This window comes from Muscardinus avellanarius (genome assembly GCF_963383645.1).
Source record: "Muscardinus avellanarius genome assembly, chromosome: 21".
Taxonomy (NCBI): domain Eukaryota; kingdom Metazoa; phylum Chordata; class Mammalia; order Rodentia; family Gliridae; genus Muscardinus; species Muscardinus avellanarius.
Window position 1 is genome coordinate 2,364,321 of NC_137807.1, and position 17,627 is coordinate 2,381,947.

Here is a 17,627-nt window from a genome sequence, read left to right on the forward strand (position 1 = left end):
AGACTGGAAGGGACAGGGCAGCAGCTGTCCCTGTGGCGCACCCTCCATGACCCTCAGCTCTACCACGAAGACGTCCCTGGGGAGCCCTACGTGCCTGTGTGCATGCACGCCCACATTTGGTGGAGGGAAACGGGATTGCACCCAGGGCACTCTAACCCGAAGTTGCCTCTCGGAGTTGCTGGCCCTCAACCTCCAACCCTCTTATCAGGGCTTGCCCAAACAAGCTAGGCGTGATGGCCCAAGCTTGGAATCCCAGTACTTGGGAGCCTGAGATGGACGGATTTCAAGTTCAGGGCCAGCATCAGCTACTTAGTGAGACCCTGTTTAAAAAATAAATAAAAGCCGGGCGTGGTGGCACAGGTCTGTAATCCCCGTGCTTGGGAGGCAAAGACAAGAGTATCCCGCAGGTTCAAAGCCAGCCGCTCTGGCTTAAGAGACCCTGTTTCTAAATAAAATATGCAAACCCCAAGACTGCCAGTTCTGAGGTGTGGAGCATGGAAGCGCTTGCGTTTTGCGTCGCTCCCCGCTCTCCTCCGCACGAGGCCCAGCACGGGAACTCACCAAACTGCTGGATGGCTCTGTCGGCACTCCAGGGCAGCTCCAGCGTCATGTGGACTCTTCGCCGCTGATTTTTGGCTCTCCGATCTGCTTGTAATGAGATACCCGAACTGGCAGCTTCTGAGATGATAGCAATATTCTATATCAAATTTAAGAAAAAGAAAAATCACCTCTGCACAAGGCCAAGCAGGGTAGTGCTTTAACTGAGCCCTCAGTGGACTGACTAGGGTAGCCCGCAGAGCCTGTCGCCCTTCCTCCTCAGCACAGAGTTCCAGGCTTCAGCCACAGGTACGCTTTGTCTGGAAACAAGGGAGCTGCCCCAGTCTCCCGTGCTGCTAAATGTGAGCACACAGGCATGCTCCCAACACTTGGAAATAGGCCCAGAATATCCTTAAAAATGGGAAAAGGCGAGCCTCGAGATGCATGCCTGTAGTCCTAATACTTGGGAGGAAGGGACAGGAGGACCACACGTTTGACCACAGCTTCAGCAAGCAGTGAGACTCTCATTAACCTAGTGAGAGTCCATTACAAAACAAAGTATATTCCTAGTGGTAGAGCTTGGAGGTGGAATGTTCTGGGTTTGCTGGGTGTGGCAGTCCACCCTGAAAATCCCAGAACTTGAGAGGCAGAGACAGGAAGATCACAGGTTCCCAGCCAGCTTCAGCTACTAAGTGAGGTCGTATTTCCAAAATGAAAAATAAAAAAATAAGGCTGGGGGTGTAGTGTGAAGGTAAAATGCCCCTGATTCAATCCCCTGTACTGCAAAAAATAGAAATAACAAAAAGAAACTGAAGCAAGGGCGTGGTGGCACTTGGCAGGCTGAGACTGGAGGATCTCGGTTCACGGCCAACCTCAGCTACTTAGTGAGGCCCTCTACAACTCAGTGAGACCCTGTTTCAAAATAAAGAATAAAAAATTGGGCAGGTGGTGAAGCTCAGAGGTCAAATGCCTCTGGGTTCGATCCCCAGACCCGCAAAAAAAAAAAAAAAAAAAAAAGGGGGGGGGGCATAAAATAGGGCCAGAGGTGTAGCTCAAAGGTAGACCCTGGGTTCAGTCACCAGTACCAAATCAACAAACCTACAGAATTTTCAAAGGAGACAACCAATGTCAGAACATTTTAAATTTCTAAATAAACTGCCCTATTTATTTATTTATTTATTTGCAAGTCTGGGGATAGAACCCAGGGGCATTTGACCTCTGAGCTATAATCCCTGCCCTATTTTTTTTTTTTAATTCTTTATTTTGAAACTGAGTCTCACTGAGTTAGAGGCCTCACTAAGTAGCTGAGGCTGTCTGCGAACCGCGATCCTCCTGTCTCAGCCTCCCAAATGCTGGGATTACAAGCGTGCGGCTCCACGCCTGGCCCTTTTTATTTTGAAGCAGGCTTTTGCTAATTGCTAAGTTGCTAAGGCTTGCTAAAACCTATGATCCTCTCTCTCTCAGCCTCCCTAATGATCACAGACAAACAAATATGCCAGAGTCCGGGACAATTCTGTAGTGTTAACCTAGAATACCCACTAGGCACCTAACAATTTTTCTTTTGCAGTGCTGAGGATCAAGCCCAGCGTCTTGCACATGCTATCCAAAAACTCTGTCCCTGAGTTATTCAAGTGTTATGTCCCCAGCCCTTTTCACATTTTAAGTTGCTCAGGCTCCTCTCACACTTAGGACCCCTGCCTCCTCATCCAGTAGCTGGGATCACAGGTGTGCCCCAGTGCACCAGCACAGCTGCTGAGTTCTAAAGAGGACTCTGAAGGCTGGCGATATGGCTCAGTGATAAAGCATCCACAAGGTCCTGTGTGTGTAACACACGTGCAACACCCACTGGTAGCACACTTGTAATCCCAGTGTGTGGCAGGCTGAGACAGGAGGATCACAGGCTCCTAGCCAGCCTCAGCTATTTAATGAACCCTTCAATTTAAGTGAACCCTCTTTCAAAATAAGGAAAAAAAAAAAAATAGGGGTAAAAATGTACCTCAAAGGTAGAATAAATATCCCTGGGTTCAATCCTCAGTACTGAAGAAAAAAAAAAAAAAAAAAAAAAAACCCTAAACCTTTTAAAGCTTAATCTAAACACAGGGGAATTACTTCTTTCACTTAGAAGTATCCCAGCCGGGCGTGGTGGCACACGCTTGTCATCCCAGCATTCGGGAGGCCGAGACTGGAGGATCGCGGTTCGTAGTAAGCCTCAGCTACTTAGTGAGGCCCTCCGCAACTTAGCGAGACCCTGTTTCAAAATAAAGAATAAAAAATCGGCAGAGGGTGTAGCTCGGAGGTCAAAGGCCCCTGGGGTTCATCTCCAGACCCACAGTACACACACCTTATCTCCGTCCATAAACCGCTGCTTTTCTGTGATGTTCAGTATCTCCACAGGCACATCGAGTTCAGATCTGGACTCATAGGAGATGCTCCCGTCATCGTTGCTCACGACCCGACCCTTGCGTCCAGTCATCTGAGGGGCCAAAGAGTCGTTACAGTCACGGTTCAGGACCAGGGAGCACGAAGCCGAGCTCTTGGCTAAAGCAGCACCAGGCACGGAGGACAGAAAATGCTCAAGGTAGTCCTGGGGGAAACTGACGTGTGTCCACTATCACCTCAGCGGCTCAGGACAGGCCCTCGGACCCCGGGGAGAGGGCTCCCACGGCTCTGGGACGAGGACGCAGAGGGGCTCAGGACCATTCAGGACAGGCTGCTCGAGTGGCCGCACCTTAGCGAGGAGGGACGGCCCAGACAGGGCGCTCTCTCACCTCAGCAACATTCTCCGGGCCGCCCAGCTCGTCAATGAGCTCGTCCAGGGTGTTGGGCGGCAGGTCTTCAGCCAGCTTCTCCAGCTTATCAAGCAGATCCTTCTTCATCTGCTGAGCCCTTTCCACAGCATCCTGACTTGTTACAAGGCTACTGGTACTGTTGGTGTTACTGTTTGCTGGATAAAAAGCAGTTTGAAACATCAATACAAAAGTCAGGCATTTGTCTCCTTAAAGAGCACATTTCACAGAAGCAGCAGGTGTCGACGGGCATACCTGGTGCACTATTGGGAGCAGGCGAGATGACTGGTGTGGATGAAAAACTGGGTCGTTTGGACCCAAGGCCTGATGCTAGTAAGGCACTCTGGATAGAATCTGGATCTATACACTTCTTCTTCTTTTTATCTCTGTTTTTCTTGTGGTCTTTTCTTATTAACCAGGGATCTGAAAATTGTGAAAACACGTGCGTCAACTCATCTGTTAAACACAGAATCTGCAAAGCCGACAAGCCTTCAATAGTTCTTTTTTATTTTTGGTGGTACTGGGGTTCCTGGAAGCCCTTTTACCTCTGGGCTACACTCCCAGACCTATTTTATACTTTTTTATATGGAAACAGGGTTTCTCAAGCCAGCGCGGCTGGCTTTGAACCTGCGCGATCCTCCTGTCTCCGCCTCCCAAGCGCGGGGATTACAAGCGTGCGCCACCACGCCCGGCGCCTTCAATAGTGCTCGACTTGCTGACACTTTTAAGTCATCACTGATGACAGGGCCTCGTCCATCAAATCCATACAGCGTAGGTCAAAACGTGCCACACGCTGAGGTTCAAAGTGGTTGTACAAAACAGGTCATGAGCCAGGTGTGGTGGCACACGTTTGTAATCCCAGCATTTGGGAGGCTGAGACAGGAGGGTCTTGGGTGGACAGCCTCAACTACTTAGTGATGCCCTCAGCAACTTAGTGAGACCCTGTTTCAAAAATAAAGAATAAAAAATAAGGCAGAGGGTGTAGCTCGGAGTTCGAACGTCCCTGGGTTCCATCCCCAGACCCGCAAAAAAAAAAAAAAAAAAAAAAAGACGGGCTGGGGGTATAACTCAGAGAGGTAGAATGCCCTTGGGTTCCATTCCCAGTACCCAAAATACAAAAGCAAACCCGGTCATGATTTCCACACACAGGCACGCGCATGCCGGGGTAGGCCTGGGGCTTTCCGCCCAGGCGCCCTGGGCCCCAGTGCCAGCCCCTCACCGTCCTCGTCGTCCTCGCTGGACTCGTCCCTGAAGGGGTTGAAGTCGTCGTCGTCCCCCGAGCTCATGTTCTTGGAGCTCTCATAGTCGCTCTCCTCGTGCTCGGAGGCGTCCGACCCGCTCGCGCTGTCGTCAGAGCTGCTCCCGGTGAGGCCTCCAGCTTTTCGTGCTCTTTTAGCTTCTCGACTTATTTCTTCACCTACCCTCACGGCCAGAGAAGAGAATCAGCCAAACACAGGCTGCGCAGGACGCCACGCAGCCGAGGCGCTGACGCCAGTGAGAGCGCTGCAGGAAGGCACGGAGCCACGTCCGCACTAAGCGCAGGCGAACAGGACCAAGGCCCCCACTCTGCGCATGTGTAACTACTCTCCAGGAAAAAAATTGGGATTTTTTTTTTTTTTTTTTTTGCAGTACTGGGGTGGAACCCAGGATCATCCCACCTGAGCTACACCACCAGCCCTATTTTTTACTCTTTATTTTGAGAAAGGGTCTCACTGAGTTGCAAAGGGCCTCACTAAGTAGAAGCTGAGGATGGCCACAAACTGCGATCCTTCTTGCCTCAGCCTCCCAAATGCTGGGATTATAGGCATAAACCACTATGGCTGGCCAACCCTTATTTATGAAAGGCCATCTCTGACAACAGAAGACCCACAGTTTAGATCAACCCATGTAACATTCATTAGCTGTATGAACCTGACAACATCCTTTAACCTCTGATTATTTCCATGCTTTGGTCTCCTGTTTATAAAATTGTAAAAACCATGAAGCATGGTGGCCAAGCCTATAATCAGACTACTGGGGAGGTTGAGATAAGAGGAGCCCAGATTCACAGCCAGCCTCAGCAGCAGAGAGAATCTGTTTCAAGATAAAAATTTTAAAAGAGGGCTGGGAGTATAGCACAGAGGTAGCAGAATGCCCCTGGACTGAATTCCTAGTGGCACAAAATAAGTAAATAAATAAAATTTTAAAAGTTTAACAAAAGCCAGGCATGGTGGTACACACTTGTAATCCCTGTGCTTGGGAGGCTGAGACAGGAGGATCGCGCAGGTTCCAAGCCAGCCTCAGCTACTTAGTGAGGCTCTCAGCAACTTAGTGAGACCCTGTTTCCAAATAAAATAGAAAATAGATCTGAGAGCACAGCCCGGGAGTAGAAAGCCCCTCGGTTCCATCCCAGTACCGCAAATAAATAAATAAATAAATAAATAAATAAATAAATAAATAAATAAAGTTTAACAAAAATGGCCAAACAGCCGGGCATGGTGGCCCACGCTTGTAATCCAGCATTTTGGAGGCTGAGACAGGAGGATAGCAGTTCGCAGACAGCCTCAGCTACTTAGGGCAGTGGGTGTAGTTCAGAGGTTGAATGCCCCTGGGTTCCAGCCCCAGACCCGCCAAAAAAAATTAAAAAGCCAAACATGGCAGCACATAACTGTAATCCCAGTACTTGGAGGCTGAGAGAGGATTACAGGTTAAAGGATAGCCCTGGTAACTTAGTGACACTCAGTAACCTAGGAAACCCTGTTTCAAAACAAAAATAAAAAAAGGCTGAGGGCGCAACTTAGAGGTAGACCGCCCCTGGGTTCCATCCCAGTACAAAAAACAAACAAAAAAACTGAAAAAACAAGACCTCACTTCCTAAGAAGTCTGGAGGGTTAAATGATTCGACTAAGTGCTTACCCAGAGTGTCTAGTACCAATGAACTATTCAACATCTAAAGAACATGGGGTTTACTAGTGCATTCAAAACTATGAGCTGGGAGACTGAGACTGGAGGATCGCTGTTCACGGCCAGTCTCAGCTACTTAGCAAGGCCTTTCAAAATTCAGTGAGACCCTGTTTCAAAAAATAAAGACACTAGCCGGGCGTGGTGGCGCACGCTTGTAATCCTCGCTCTTGGGAGGCGGAGACAGGAGGATTGCGCTGATTCGGAGCCAGCCTTGCTGGCTTAAGAGACCCTGTTTCCAAATAAAAAATATAAAAAAAATAGGTCTGGGAGTGTAGCTCAGAGAGAAGGGCTTCCAGGAACCCCAGTAACAAAAAATAAAAAATAAAAAAATAAAAAATAAATAAAGACACTAAGCTGGGTGTGGTGGTGCACGCTTATAATCCCAGCACTTGGGAGGCTGAGACAGGAGGATCGCAAAGGTTCGAAGCCAGCCTCAGCTACTTAGTGAGGCTCTCAGCAACTTAGTGAGACCTGTTTCCAAATAAAGTATAAAATAGGTCTGGGAGTATAGCGTGGAGGTAGAAAACCCCTAGGTTCCACCCCTAGTACCACAAAAAACAAAACAAAACAAAAAACATTTAAGGAACCTGTGTGTGGTGGTACTCCTTTGTAATCTCAGCATTTGGGAGGCTCGAGACAAAAAGATCGAGACAGGAAGATCGTGGTTTGCAGCCAGCCTCACCTACTTGGTGGGGTCCTTTGCAACTCAGTGAGAATGTTTCCAAAATTAAAAAAAAAAAAAAAAAAAAAAAAAAAGAAAAAGAAAAAAAAATAGGGCCGGGGGTGTGACTTGGAGGTAGAATGCCTCTGGATTCATTCCCCAGTACCGAGAACAAACAAACAAAACCTCTATGAGCAGAGCAGCTGTGCACGATGGCACATGCTGAAACCCCAGCACTCTGGAGGCCGAGGCCAGAGGATCGCAGTTCATGGACAGCCTCAGCTACTTAGTGAGGGCCTCTGCAACTCAGTGAGACCCTGTTTCAAAATAAAAAATAGGGCTTGGGGTATAGCTGGAAGGTAGAATGCCCCCGGATCCCATCTCCAGCACTACAAAACAAACAAACAGAATGCTACATGAGCAGCCAAGCATGGTGGTGCACACCTGCAATCCCAGTAATTGGGAGGCTGAGTGAGGAGGATGGAGTTCCGGTCCAGCCACAGCTACTTAGTGAGGCCCTCCACAACTCAGTGAGACCTGTCTCAAAGAATAAAACATCGGCTGGGATGTGGCTTGAAGGTAGAACACCCCTGGGTTTCATCCCCAGCACCACAAAGGTAAAAAAGAAAAAGAAAAAAACCGCAACCACTTGCCAGTTGAGGGGAAGCAGTTCATTCCCAAGATGTAACTGCTTCAAAATACTAAAATTTGAGTACCTTCAGCACTCACCTTTCCGCTTCTTTACTTTACTTTCTTTACATGGACTGTCTCTTGGTGAACTGTTGTTGCTTGGGGCTGTCAGGTCAATTCCCAGCAAACTGTAAAGTTTTTTCCTGTCTGGAGCAGGAAAATGTTTTTCAATGAGTGACTGCAACACTCCTCTGTAGAAGAGAGACAGTGAAAATTACTCCTCCACCTGCACAGGAACTTTCTCCATGTAACTCTTTTAAATTTTTCTTTAAAGAAAATGTACTTTGCTCAAAGCTTACAGAATACACATAACCCAGATCAAATTTTAATTTTCTAGGCCAAATTCTAAGAGTAAATTTTTTTTTTGGTGACACTAGGGATGGAACCCAGGGATACAGTACCTCTCAGGTACACCCCCAGCCCTATTTAGTCTTTTTAATTTTGAAACATGTTCTCACTGAGTTGCAGAGGGCCTCACTAAGTAGCTGAGGCTGTCCACGAACCCCGATCTTCCTGTCTCAGCCTCTCAAATGCTATGATTACAAGCGTGCGCCACCACGCCCAGATGGAAGAGTGTATTCTAATGAAAGCCAAGCCCATGAGAATCTATTATATATTATAAATAGCGACGTTATAATTAAAAAGCCGGCCTCACTGATTAGGAAGGTGAAGTGGAAGATCAACTGAGCAGACTCATTCAAGATCCCACTCTCAAATGCACCCAATAAAGCCAGGGTCAGGCCCATACCTGGAGCCTCAAGGTTAAAGGAAACCACAGGCAACTCTGAGACCCTGCCTCAGATATTTTAAAAAGGGAACTGGGCGTGGAGATAGACGCCTATAATCCCAGTACTTGGGAGGCACAGACAGGAGAATCACAGGTTCGCCAGATTCGGGTACTTAGTGAGGCCCTTCGTGACACTCTTAGTGAGACCCTGCTCAAATTAAAAAATAAAACCGGTGTGTAGCTCAGAAGCAGAATGCTCATGAGTTCAATCCTCAGAATCACCAAAAATAAAAAATAAAATTAACTAATTAAAAGTAATTAAAAAGGGCTAGAAACCAGGTGTGGTGGCGCACTCCTGTAATCCCAGTGCTTGGGAGGCTGGGACAGTAGGATCGCATAGGTTAAAAGCCAGCCTCAGCTACTGAGTGAGGCCCTCGGCAACTTAGTGAGACCCTGTTTCCAAATAAAGTATAAAATAGGTCTGGGAGTGTAGCCCAGAGGTAGAAAAGCTCCTGGGTTCCACACCTAGCACCACAGAAATAAATAAATAAATAAATAAATAAATAAATAAATAAATAAGAACTGGAAGCTGGGCATGGTGGCACGCCCTTGTAATCCCAGTACTTGAGAGGCTGGAACAGGAGGATGATTGTTTGTGACCAGCCTCAGCTACTTAGTGAGACCCTTTTTCAAAATAAAGAATAAAAAATTGGGCTGGGGGGTAGCTCGGAAGTAGAATGTCCCTAGGTTCAATCCCCATAACAAGAAAAAAAAAAAAAAAAAAAGCTGGAGCCAGGCAGAGTGGCATATGCTTATAATCTCAGCATTTGGGAGGCTGAGACAGGAGGATCACAGTTCACAGACAGCCTCAGCCACTTAGGTCCTCTGCAACTCTAAGACCATTTCAAAATAAAGAATAAAAAAACCGGGTGTGAGCTGCGTGTGGTGGTGCACACTTGTAATCCCTGTGCTTAGGAGGCTGAGATAGGAGGATTAAGCAGGTTTGAAGCCAGCCTCTGCTAGTTTAAGAAACCCTGTTTAAAAAAAAAAAAATATATATATATATATATATATATATATATATATATATAATAGGTCTGGGAGTGTAGCCCGGAGGTAGAAGACCCCTGGATTCCATCCCCAGTAACACACACACACACACACACACACACACACACACACACACACACACAAAGTCGGGTGTGTGGTGGTGCACACTTGTAATCCCAGGATTTGGGAGGCTGACACAGGAGGATTGCAATTCATGGCCAGTCTCAGCTACTTAGTGAGGCAACTTGGTGAGACCCTGTTTCAATATAAAGACTAAGGAATAGGGCTGGGAGTGTACCTCGGAGGTAGAATGCCCCTGGGTTCCATCACCAGTACCGAAGGGGGGAAAAAAAGGCTGGAGATGCAGCTCTGAGGCCCAGCACTAGCACAGTGCTGCAAGGTCCTGGCTCAATCTACAGGGCCACAAAACAAGATAAAAATAAATTTATGACAAAATAAAGGGATTAAGAAAACCAGTGAAACTGATTTAACAGTAAACAGTTCTGCTAAGCAGTTTTCAGTTATATCTTTTTTTAAATATTTTGTGGTACTGGGGATGCAACCCAGGAGCATTCTACCTCCAAGCTAAACCCCCACCAATATATATATTTGTGTGTGTGTGTGTGGGGGGTAATGGGGATGAAACCTAGGGCCTTCGACCTCTGGGTTACACTCCCAAACCTATTTTAGATTTTACTTGGAAAAAGGGTCTTGCTAAGTTGCTGAGAGGCTCACTAAGTAGCTGAGGCTGGCTCTGAACCTGTGTCGTCCTCCTGTCTCATCCCCAAGCACGGGAATTACAAGTGTGTGCCACCACACCCAGCCCTATTTTTATTTTTTATTGTGAAATAAAGTCTCACTGAGTGTTGCACAGGGCCTCACTATGTAGCTGAGGCTGCCTGTAAACTCAGCCTCCCAAAGGCCGGGATTACAAGCTCGGGCCACCACACCCGGCTAAATCTATCTCCTAAAGAACACTGAATGCATCCCCAGTGGCAAGAAGAAGTTTGAAAACTAATTATATTGCTAATTATGCTTGCAAAGATAACTTTTAGATAGCCGGTATGGTGAAGCACCCTTGTAATTCCAGCATTTGGGAGGCTAAGATAGGAGGATTGCACAAGTTTGAAGTCAGCCTCAGCTATTTAGTGAGGCCCTCTGCAACTCAGTGAGAACATGTTTCAAAATAAAGAATAAAAAGTAGGGCTGTGGGTGTTGCTCGGAGGTAGAGTGCCCCTGGGTTCCATCCCTAGGACTGGAAAAAAGGAAAAAAAAAAAAAAGATTTCCTGCATATTTTCCACTTTTTACAGCAAATCTTACCATATTGGTTCAAACTAGTTACTGTGCATAAAAGCACAAAATACTTAACTTTCAGGTAGGATTTGTTAATGTCTTCTTATACACTATTACACACACACACACACACACACACACACACACACACACCAGCACAAAAAACTTGGATGAGAAGAACTTTTATTTCCTGGGGATGGAACCCAGAGGCATTCGACCTCCGAGCTACACCCCCTGAACCCTCTATTTTTTATTCTTTATTTTCAAACAGGGTCTCACTAAGTTGTAGAGGGCCTCACTAAGTAGCTGACCTGTCCACGGACCACAATCCTCTGGTCTCACTCAGCCTCCAGAATGCTGGAATTACAAGCGTGCACCACCACACCCAGCTCCACAAAAAACTTCTAAAGAGGGCATATGTGAATCCAAAATTTTATCTCAAGGAAATGTTAACGTGAACCAAGTAAACACAAAAATAAAACCAAAAACATTACTTGGCAGTTGAAACAAAATCATTCAATTCTCCTCCGCCTTCTTCCAAGGCTTCTAACGTTCTAGCTTCTCCGGTAGACTGCAGACCAATTACAACACACTGGAAAAAGAAAAAATTTGTTATAAATAAAAATATATTTGTGGAGCCAGGCGTGGTGGCACATACTTGTAATCCCAGCCTCAGCTACTTAGTGAGGCTCTTAGCAACTCAGTAAGACCCTGTTTCAAAATAAAGAATAAAAAATAGGGCAGGAGGTGTAGCTCAGAGTTCAAATGCCCCTGGGTTCCATCACCCAGCCCACAAAAAAAGAAAGAAAAAAAAAAAAAGAAAAGAAATTAAATAAGAGTATTTCCATGACCCTGCATTTCATAAAGTATGTGTGCTTTATTTTGTGTGTGCACACATGCACATGTTTATATGTATGTATATGTCTATATATCTATATAAATATATAGATATTTGGCAATACTACTGATTAAAATCAGGGGCATTTTACCTACAGGCTACATTCCCAGCCTTTATTTTTTATTTTAAAATAGGATCTTGCTAGGTTGCTGAGAATCTATTTGTTGAGGTTGTCCCCAGCCCATGAATCTTCTTGTCTCAACCTCCCAAGTACTGGGATTACAGGCGTGGGCCAACATACCTGGTTTATTTTATACATTTTAGACATCCTATTTATCAAAAACTTAGTACTAACAAACTACAATAATGAGCATGATTAATGTTCTTTGGCCCTTACAAAGTACACAGCCCTTTGTGTTTTAAGTAAATAAATTATTTACCAAAAAGAAAAGCAGTTTGCCTGGGCACAATAGCACACACCTGTAATCCCAGTAACTCAGAAAGCTGAGGCAGAAGGACTGCAGATTCCAGACAAGCCTGGGCAACAATAAGAGACCCTGCCTCAAAATCAAAAAGTAAAAAGTAGATGGGAATGGACCATCATGGTTGAGCGCCCTGGACTCAGTACTCAGCACCACCTCCTCCACAACAAGAGCGAACGATGCAAGAAAAACAGCTCGAGCTGCCACATCCATAGGTGGGCATCAGTGACAGGCATGCAGAGTGAAAGTACAAAGACATTTTCTTATAACTTGGAACATCTAAATTCTATAATGTGCTACTGGGGATGGAACACCAGGGGCATTATACTTCCAAGCTATACCCCCAGCTCTATGTTTTACTCTTTATTTTTGAAACAGGGTCTCACTGAGTTGCAAAGCATCTCACTAAGTAGCTAAGGGTCTGAGCCACCATGCCAGGCTTTTAGTTTTTTTTTTTTTTTTTTTTTTTTTGTGGTACTGGGGTTCCTAGAAGGCTTTTGGTTTTAAAGATGTATCTTTTAAAAGTCTTACTATAAGCCTGACGTGGTGGTGCACGCTTGTAATCCCAGAGGTTGGGAGGTTAAGACAGGAGGATCGTGCAGGTTCGAAGCCAGCCTCAGCTACTTAGTGAGGCTCTCAGCAACATAGTAAGACCCAGTTTCCAAATAAAATACAAAATAGGTCTAGGAGTGTAGCCCAGAGGTAGAAGGGCCCTAGATTCCATCCCCAGTACCACCAAAAAACAAAAAAAAAGTCTTACTATAGTAATGCTCTTACAAATAACTTTTAGCAAGTCCCAGCTTTAAAGGAAGAAAATCTCACACCCCAAAAAACTAAACTCTGAAGAGTAAATATCTTACTGTGCCGCCAACTTACTTTTCCATTCTTGATTTCCTCGCGTGCCAGTTGCACAACCCTTTTGACCTTGGACGCTATGCACAAGTATTTGAAAAACCTCTGGTGAGCAGACCAGAACTGGCCCCACATGGACTTCTTCATTCGCTGCTCGGCGTCGATCAGATCTGCAGCTTGCTGAAACCGCTCTCTGGCGATGACCCACTAAACAGAAACCGACATTTCGTGTGTCTCACTTCAGGGTGTGCTTATGTAAAGACAATCCATGCACGCAAGACAGTCACTAACGTGGAGACCTCTCAACATTTGCTTTGAGGGTGCTCACCCAAGGCCTTGAAATTCTTATTACCTAAAGCAGTCGTTGTAAGAACCATGGTTACATTCTAATCCTGAGAACTACGTGACTAAAATAAATGGCTATTTTGTGTTGGGGGTACTAGGAATCGAATCCAGGGGCATTCTACCTCCAAGCTACACCCCCCCATCCGACTTTTTCTTTATTCTTTATTTGGGAACAGGGTCTCACTAAGTTGCAGAGGGCCTCACTAAGTAGCTGAGGCTGGCCACCAACCTGCGATCCTCCTGCGTCGACCTCCCACGCTCTGGGTTTAAAGCGTGGGATGCTACGCCCAGCTTTAAACAGCTATTTTTTATGAATTATTTTATCAAAGGGAAACCTAGGAGATAAGGACGCTGGCTAAATAACCGATGCTGTGGCCATGTATTTGTTGTTTCCCATCAGAAGGGTTTTCCTAGGGGCTGACAGACATCATAATGCACAAAACTAGTGAGCGGTGTCAGGCATATTAAAAGCATTAGGAACTGAATATTTCTCACCAGCTTGACTGCTTTATTGTACATTTTAACATAATTCTGAGAAAGAAGAACTTCCTCGATTTTGAAGGTCACTCCAGTAAAGCTCAGCTGTCTGGCGATGTACATTCCTCTAAGCTTCATATCCATAGCAACGATTTCCATGGCACCGACACCTCTGAATAAAATTAAAACACACAGGAACTGTCAGTAAATGAAGCAGGACTTTAGACGGTGAGGGTCTCAGCAGCAGCACAATCACGGCTACAGAGCAGGCGCCACAAGCCGCATTACCTGCGCTCCACGGCTTGAATGAAGTCACTGAATTCTCTAAACGGAGTCCCCTCGCCCCATATTCCCAGACGGTTCATGTAGGCCATGTTGCGTGGTTCAGAAGCACCTAGAAAATCCCCACGTATATTACAGCTGCATACATAGCACACAAATTTGTTTCTAATTCAATAACAACTCACCAGTGGCACTAGCATAAACAACTCTGGCTTTTGGCAATTTGTTCTGAAGCTCTAAAACTGCTAAGCCTGTCTTGGTTGGCTTTGAAGAACCAACAGGACATAAATTTTTTGCTTTATGGCATTCATCAAATACTATCTGTAGCGAATGTGTTAAGGAATACATGAGTGTCTACAAACATTCAGAACAGGTAAGTTTTCCCGAGGTGTCTATTCTAAGACTACACAAAGAGGAGTCAGCCAGGTGTGGTGGCACACGCCTATAATCCCAGTACTTGGGAGGCTGAGGCAGGGAGGATCCAGATTCCAGGCCAGTCTTAGCAACTCATGAGACTGTTTCAAAACTAAAAAGAGCTGGGCTGTAGCTTTAAAGTGTAGAGTTCAATTCCCAGCAGCAAAACACAAACAAACCTCAAGATGGGTGTGGCGGCGCAAGCTTGTAATCCCAGCACCAAAATAAACACAAAATTGTCATATTCTACAGGTATTTGAGCCGGGCGTGCTGGCGCACACTTGTTATCCCAGCATTCAGGAGGCTGAGACTGGAGGATCGCCGTTCATGGCCAGCCTCAGATACTTAGTGAGGCCTTCTGCAACTCAGTGAGACCCTATTTCAAAATAAAGAATAAAAAATAAGGCAGGGGGTGTAGCTTGGAGGTCAAATCCCCAAGAATCCCGGGTTCCATCCCCAGACAAGCAAACAAAACAAAACAAAAAACTTGGCAGCGCTCGTGTAGGACAGTAAAAGACATGCTGTGCACAAATGCAGTAGGAGCCACTAAGTCAACGACGTCATGCGTTACACAATGCGAATCCCTACGTGGTCTAAAAGGGCGCCTGGCAGGCCCCAGACCTGCACCACTCTCCTACGGCAGGGGCTCAAGTGTGGTCTCCTATCTGAAGGATAAAAGAATCCCCAAGCACTAAGACACCTCTCCCAATGGTCTATCCTTACATAACTTTTGTGCAATTAAAAGACATAAATACATTTGTCACAAAGGATACAACTCCATCGAAGTCATCGCCGCACCAATGAAGAAGCTGTTTTAACCTCGTTTTGTATTTACCACCAGACTGGCTTTCACCAATGAGGGAAGAATAGGTAGCAAAAATAACACCCTTTTTCACACTCCCATTGTGTTTCGAAGAAATTTTTCCATATTTAAACTAAAAAAGAAAAAGACAAGAATTTAATTACTATACTCTTCTCTTAAGATACACTGATCACACCCAAATCTCTCCAGTAAGATTTCTTAAACCAGTAAGCGGGTGACGATCTCAAAAGTGTAACCACGCAAAATGATACACAGAACCTGCTGTGTATATGTACACACACACACCCCATGGCACGAAGATGTAGTTTTTAAAACCTCAAGAAAGCCGACCACAAATAAAAAACAAACTTCCCTGTAAGAAAAGGCGCAATGTTTGGTCTCGAGTTCTGACTGTGCCCTTCCTGCAGGCCAAGCACCTGACTAGGCTGAGGGATGGATGATGGCTGCGATGATAAACACGCCCTTTTCAATTACATTGTTCTAAAAATGCTTTCTAGCTGTGGGCTGCTCATTTTTCTTCTTCATCTTTTTTTTTTTTTTTTGGTGATACTGGGGCTCCTGGAAACCCTTCTACCTCCGGGCTACACTCCCAGACCTATTTATATTCTTATTTGGAAACAGGGTCTCTTAAGCCAGCATGGCTGGCTTCAAACCTGCGTGACCCTCCCATCTCTGCCTCCCAAGCGCGGGGATTATAAGTGTGGGCCACCACGCCCGGCCTTCATTTTAATTCTTAATGATGCTGGAGACTGAACCTGAGGTTTCCTCCTCTGAGCCTCATCCCTAGCACGTTTTATTTATTTTGAAACAGGGTCTCACTAGATAGCTGAGACTGGCTTTGAACCTGTGATTCTCCCATCTCATCCTCTAAAGTACTGGGATTAGATATGTGTGCCACCATGTCCAGCAGCTTCCATGACCTTAGTTTTTCAGTACTAGGGATGGAACCCAGGGGCATTCTACCTCCAAGCTACACGCCCTGCCCTATTTTAATTTTTATTTTGAGACAGGGTCTCACTAAGTTGCGGAGGACCTCACCAAGTAGCTGAGGCTGGCCACGAACCAGTCTCTGCCTCCCGAATGCTGGGATTACAAGCGTGCGCCACCACTCCCGGGTTTCATTCTTTATTTTGAAATAGGTTCTCACTAAGTAGCTGAAGTTGGCTCCAAATCTGCGATCCTCCTGTCTCAGCCTAAGCACTGGAATGACAAGGATGCACCACTGCACCTGGCTATATTTTTAGTCTTAAACTGTACGTAGTTATCAAAACAGTAATTAAAACCAGGCATAGGGGTTCGCACTTTTAATCCCAAACTTGAAAGGCTGAGACAGGAGGATCACAGGTTTGCGGCCAGCCTTACTTAGTGAGGCCTCCGCAACTTAGTGAGACCCTGTTTCTAAATAAAGAATTAAAAACAGGGTGGAGGTGTAGCTCAAGAGGTAAAATACCCCTGAGTTCCACCTCCAGTACTGTAACAAAACAAAACGAAAGAAAGCCGGGCGAGGTGGCCCACACTTGTAATCCCTGGAGATTGGGAGGCGGAGACAGGAGGATCGCACAGGTTTGAAGCCAGCCGCGCTGGCTTAAGAGACCCTGTTTCCAAATAAAAAGTAAAAATAGGTCTGGGAGTGTAGCCCGGAGGTAGAAGGGTTTCCAGGAACCCCAGTATCACCAAAAAAAAAAAAAAAAAAAAAAAGAGTGATTTAAAACTACCAATCCACCAGGCATGGTGGCGCACGCTTGTAATCCCCACACTTGGGAGGATCGCACAACGGTTCGAAGCCAGTCTCGCTGGCTTAAGAGACCGTTTCCAAATAAAAATATAAAAAATAGGTCTGGGAGTGTAGCCCAGAGGGAGAAGGGTTTCCAGGAACCCCAGTAACACCAAAATAAATAAATAAATAAAACTACCAATCCATTTAATAAAACCTACCCAAAAAGTCACTGAGAGGGCACCCTAATATGAACCCTAATTTCACACAGAGAGCAGAATTACATTTAGTTTCAAGGGTAGTTGGAGGCACTTGTAGACGCCACGTCTGTCAAATCCACCTTGACAAACAACATGGTGCACAGAACGTCAACAAAGATTCTCTGCTGGGCCTGGAGATGGAGCCCGGGGCATTCTACTCCGAGCTACACCCCCTGCTCTATTTTTTATTCTTTATTTTGAACAAGGGTCTCACTGAGTTGCAGAGGGCCTCACTAGGTAGCCGAGGCTGGTCATGACCACAATCTTCCTGTCTCAGGCTCACGAATGCTGGGATTACACGCGTACCCACCAGGCCGGCTAACAGATTTAAGTGAACACTAAGGCTCTAGTCTATTAAACTGCGCTGCGGACCCTGACACTGTGTTCTTCCACTTTACAGAACTGTTTTCACATAAACAGAAATCTATGCATGACTGATAGTCCATTAGTTA

The 17,627-nt window shown here is 45.8% G+C and overlaps 1 protein-coding gene across 2 annotated transcripts in view; it reads right to left on the minus strand.

The window, feature by feature from the left end:
• SBNO1 (strawberry notch homolog 1) overlaps positions 1-17,627 on the minus strand; it is a gene marked incomplete at both ends in the record, with an annotated part of 45,383 nt that overhangs the window by 16,017 nt on the left and 11,739 nt on the right. For both annotated transcript variants that reach the window (XM_080717400.1, XM_080717399.1), the window contains 12 exons: positions 562-697; positions 2,879-3,010; positions 3,306-3,481; positions 3,579-3,746; positions 4,543-4,740; positions 7,657-7,808; positions 11,183-11,280; positions 12,885-13,067; positions 13,701-13,854; positions 13,971-14,076; positions 14,150-14,285; positions 15,152-15,313. In XM_080717400.1, coding sequence (XP_080573526.1) covers positions 562-697; positions 2,879-3,010; positions 3,306-3,481; positions 3,579-3,746; positions 4,543-4,740; positions 7,657-7,808; positions 11,183-11,280; positions 12,885-13,067; positions 13,701-13,854; positions 13,971-14,076; positions 14,150-14,285; positions 15,152-15,313 — 1,801 coding nt within the window. The remainder of the gene's footprint in view (positions 1-561; positions 698-2,878; positions 3,011-3,305; positions 3,482-3,578; positions 3,747-4,542; positions 4,741-7,656; positions 7,809-11,182; positions 11,281-12,884; positions 13,068-13,700; positions 13,855-13,970; positions 14,077-14,149; positions 14,286-15,151; positions 15,314-17,627) is intronic.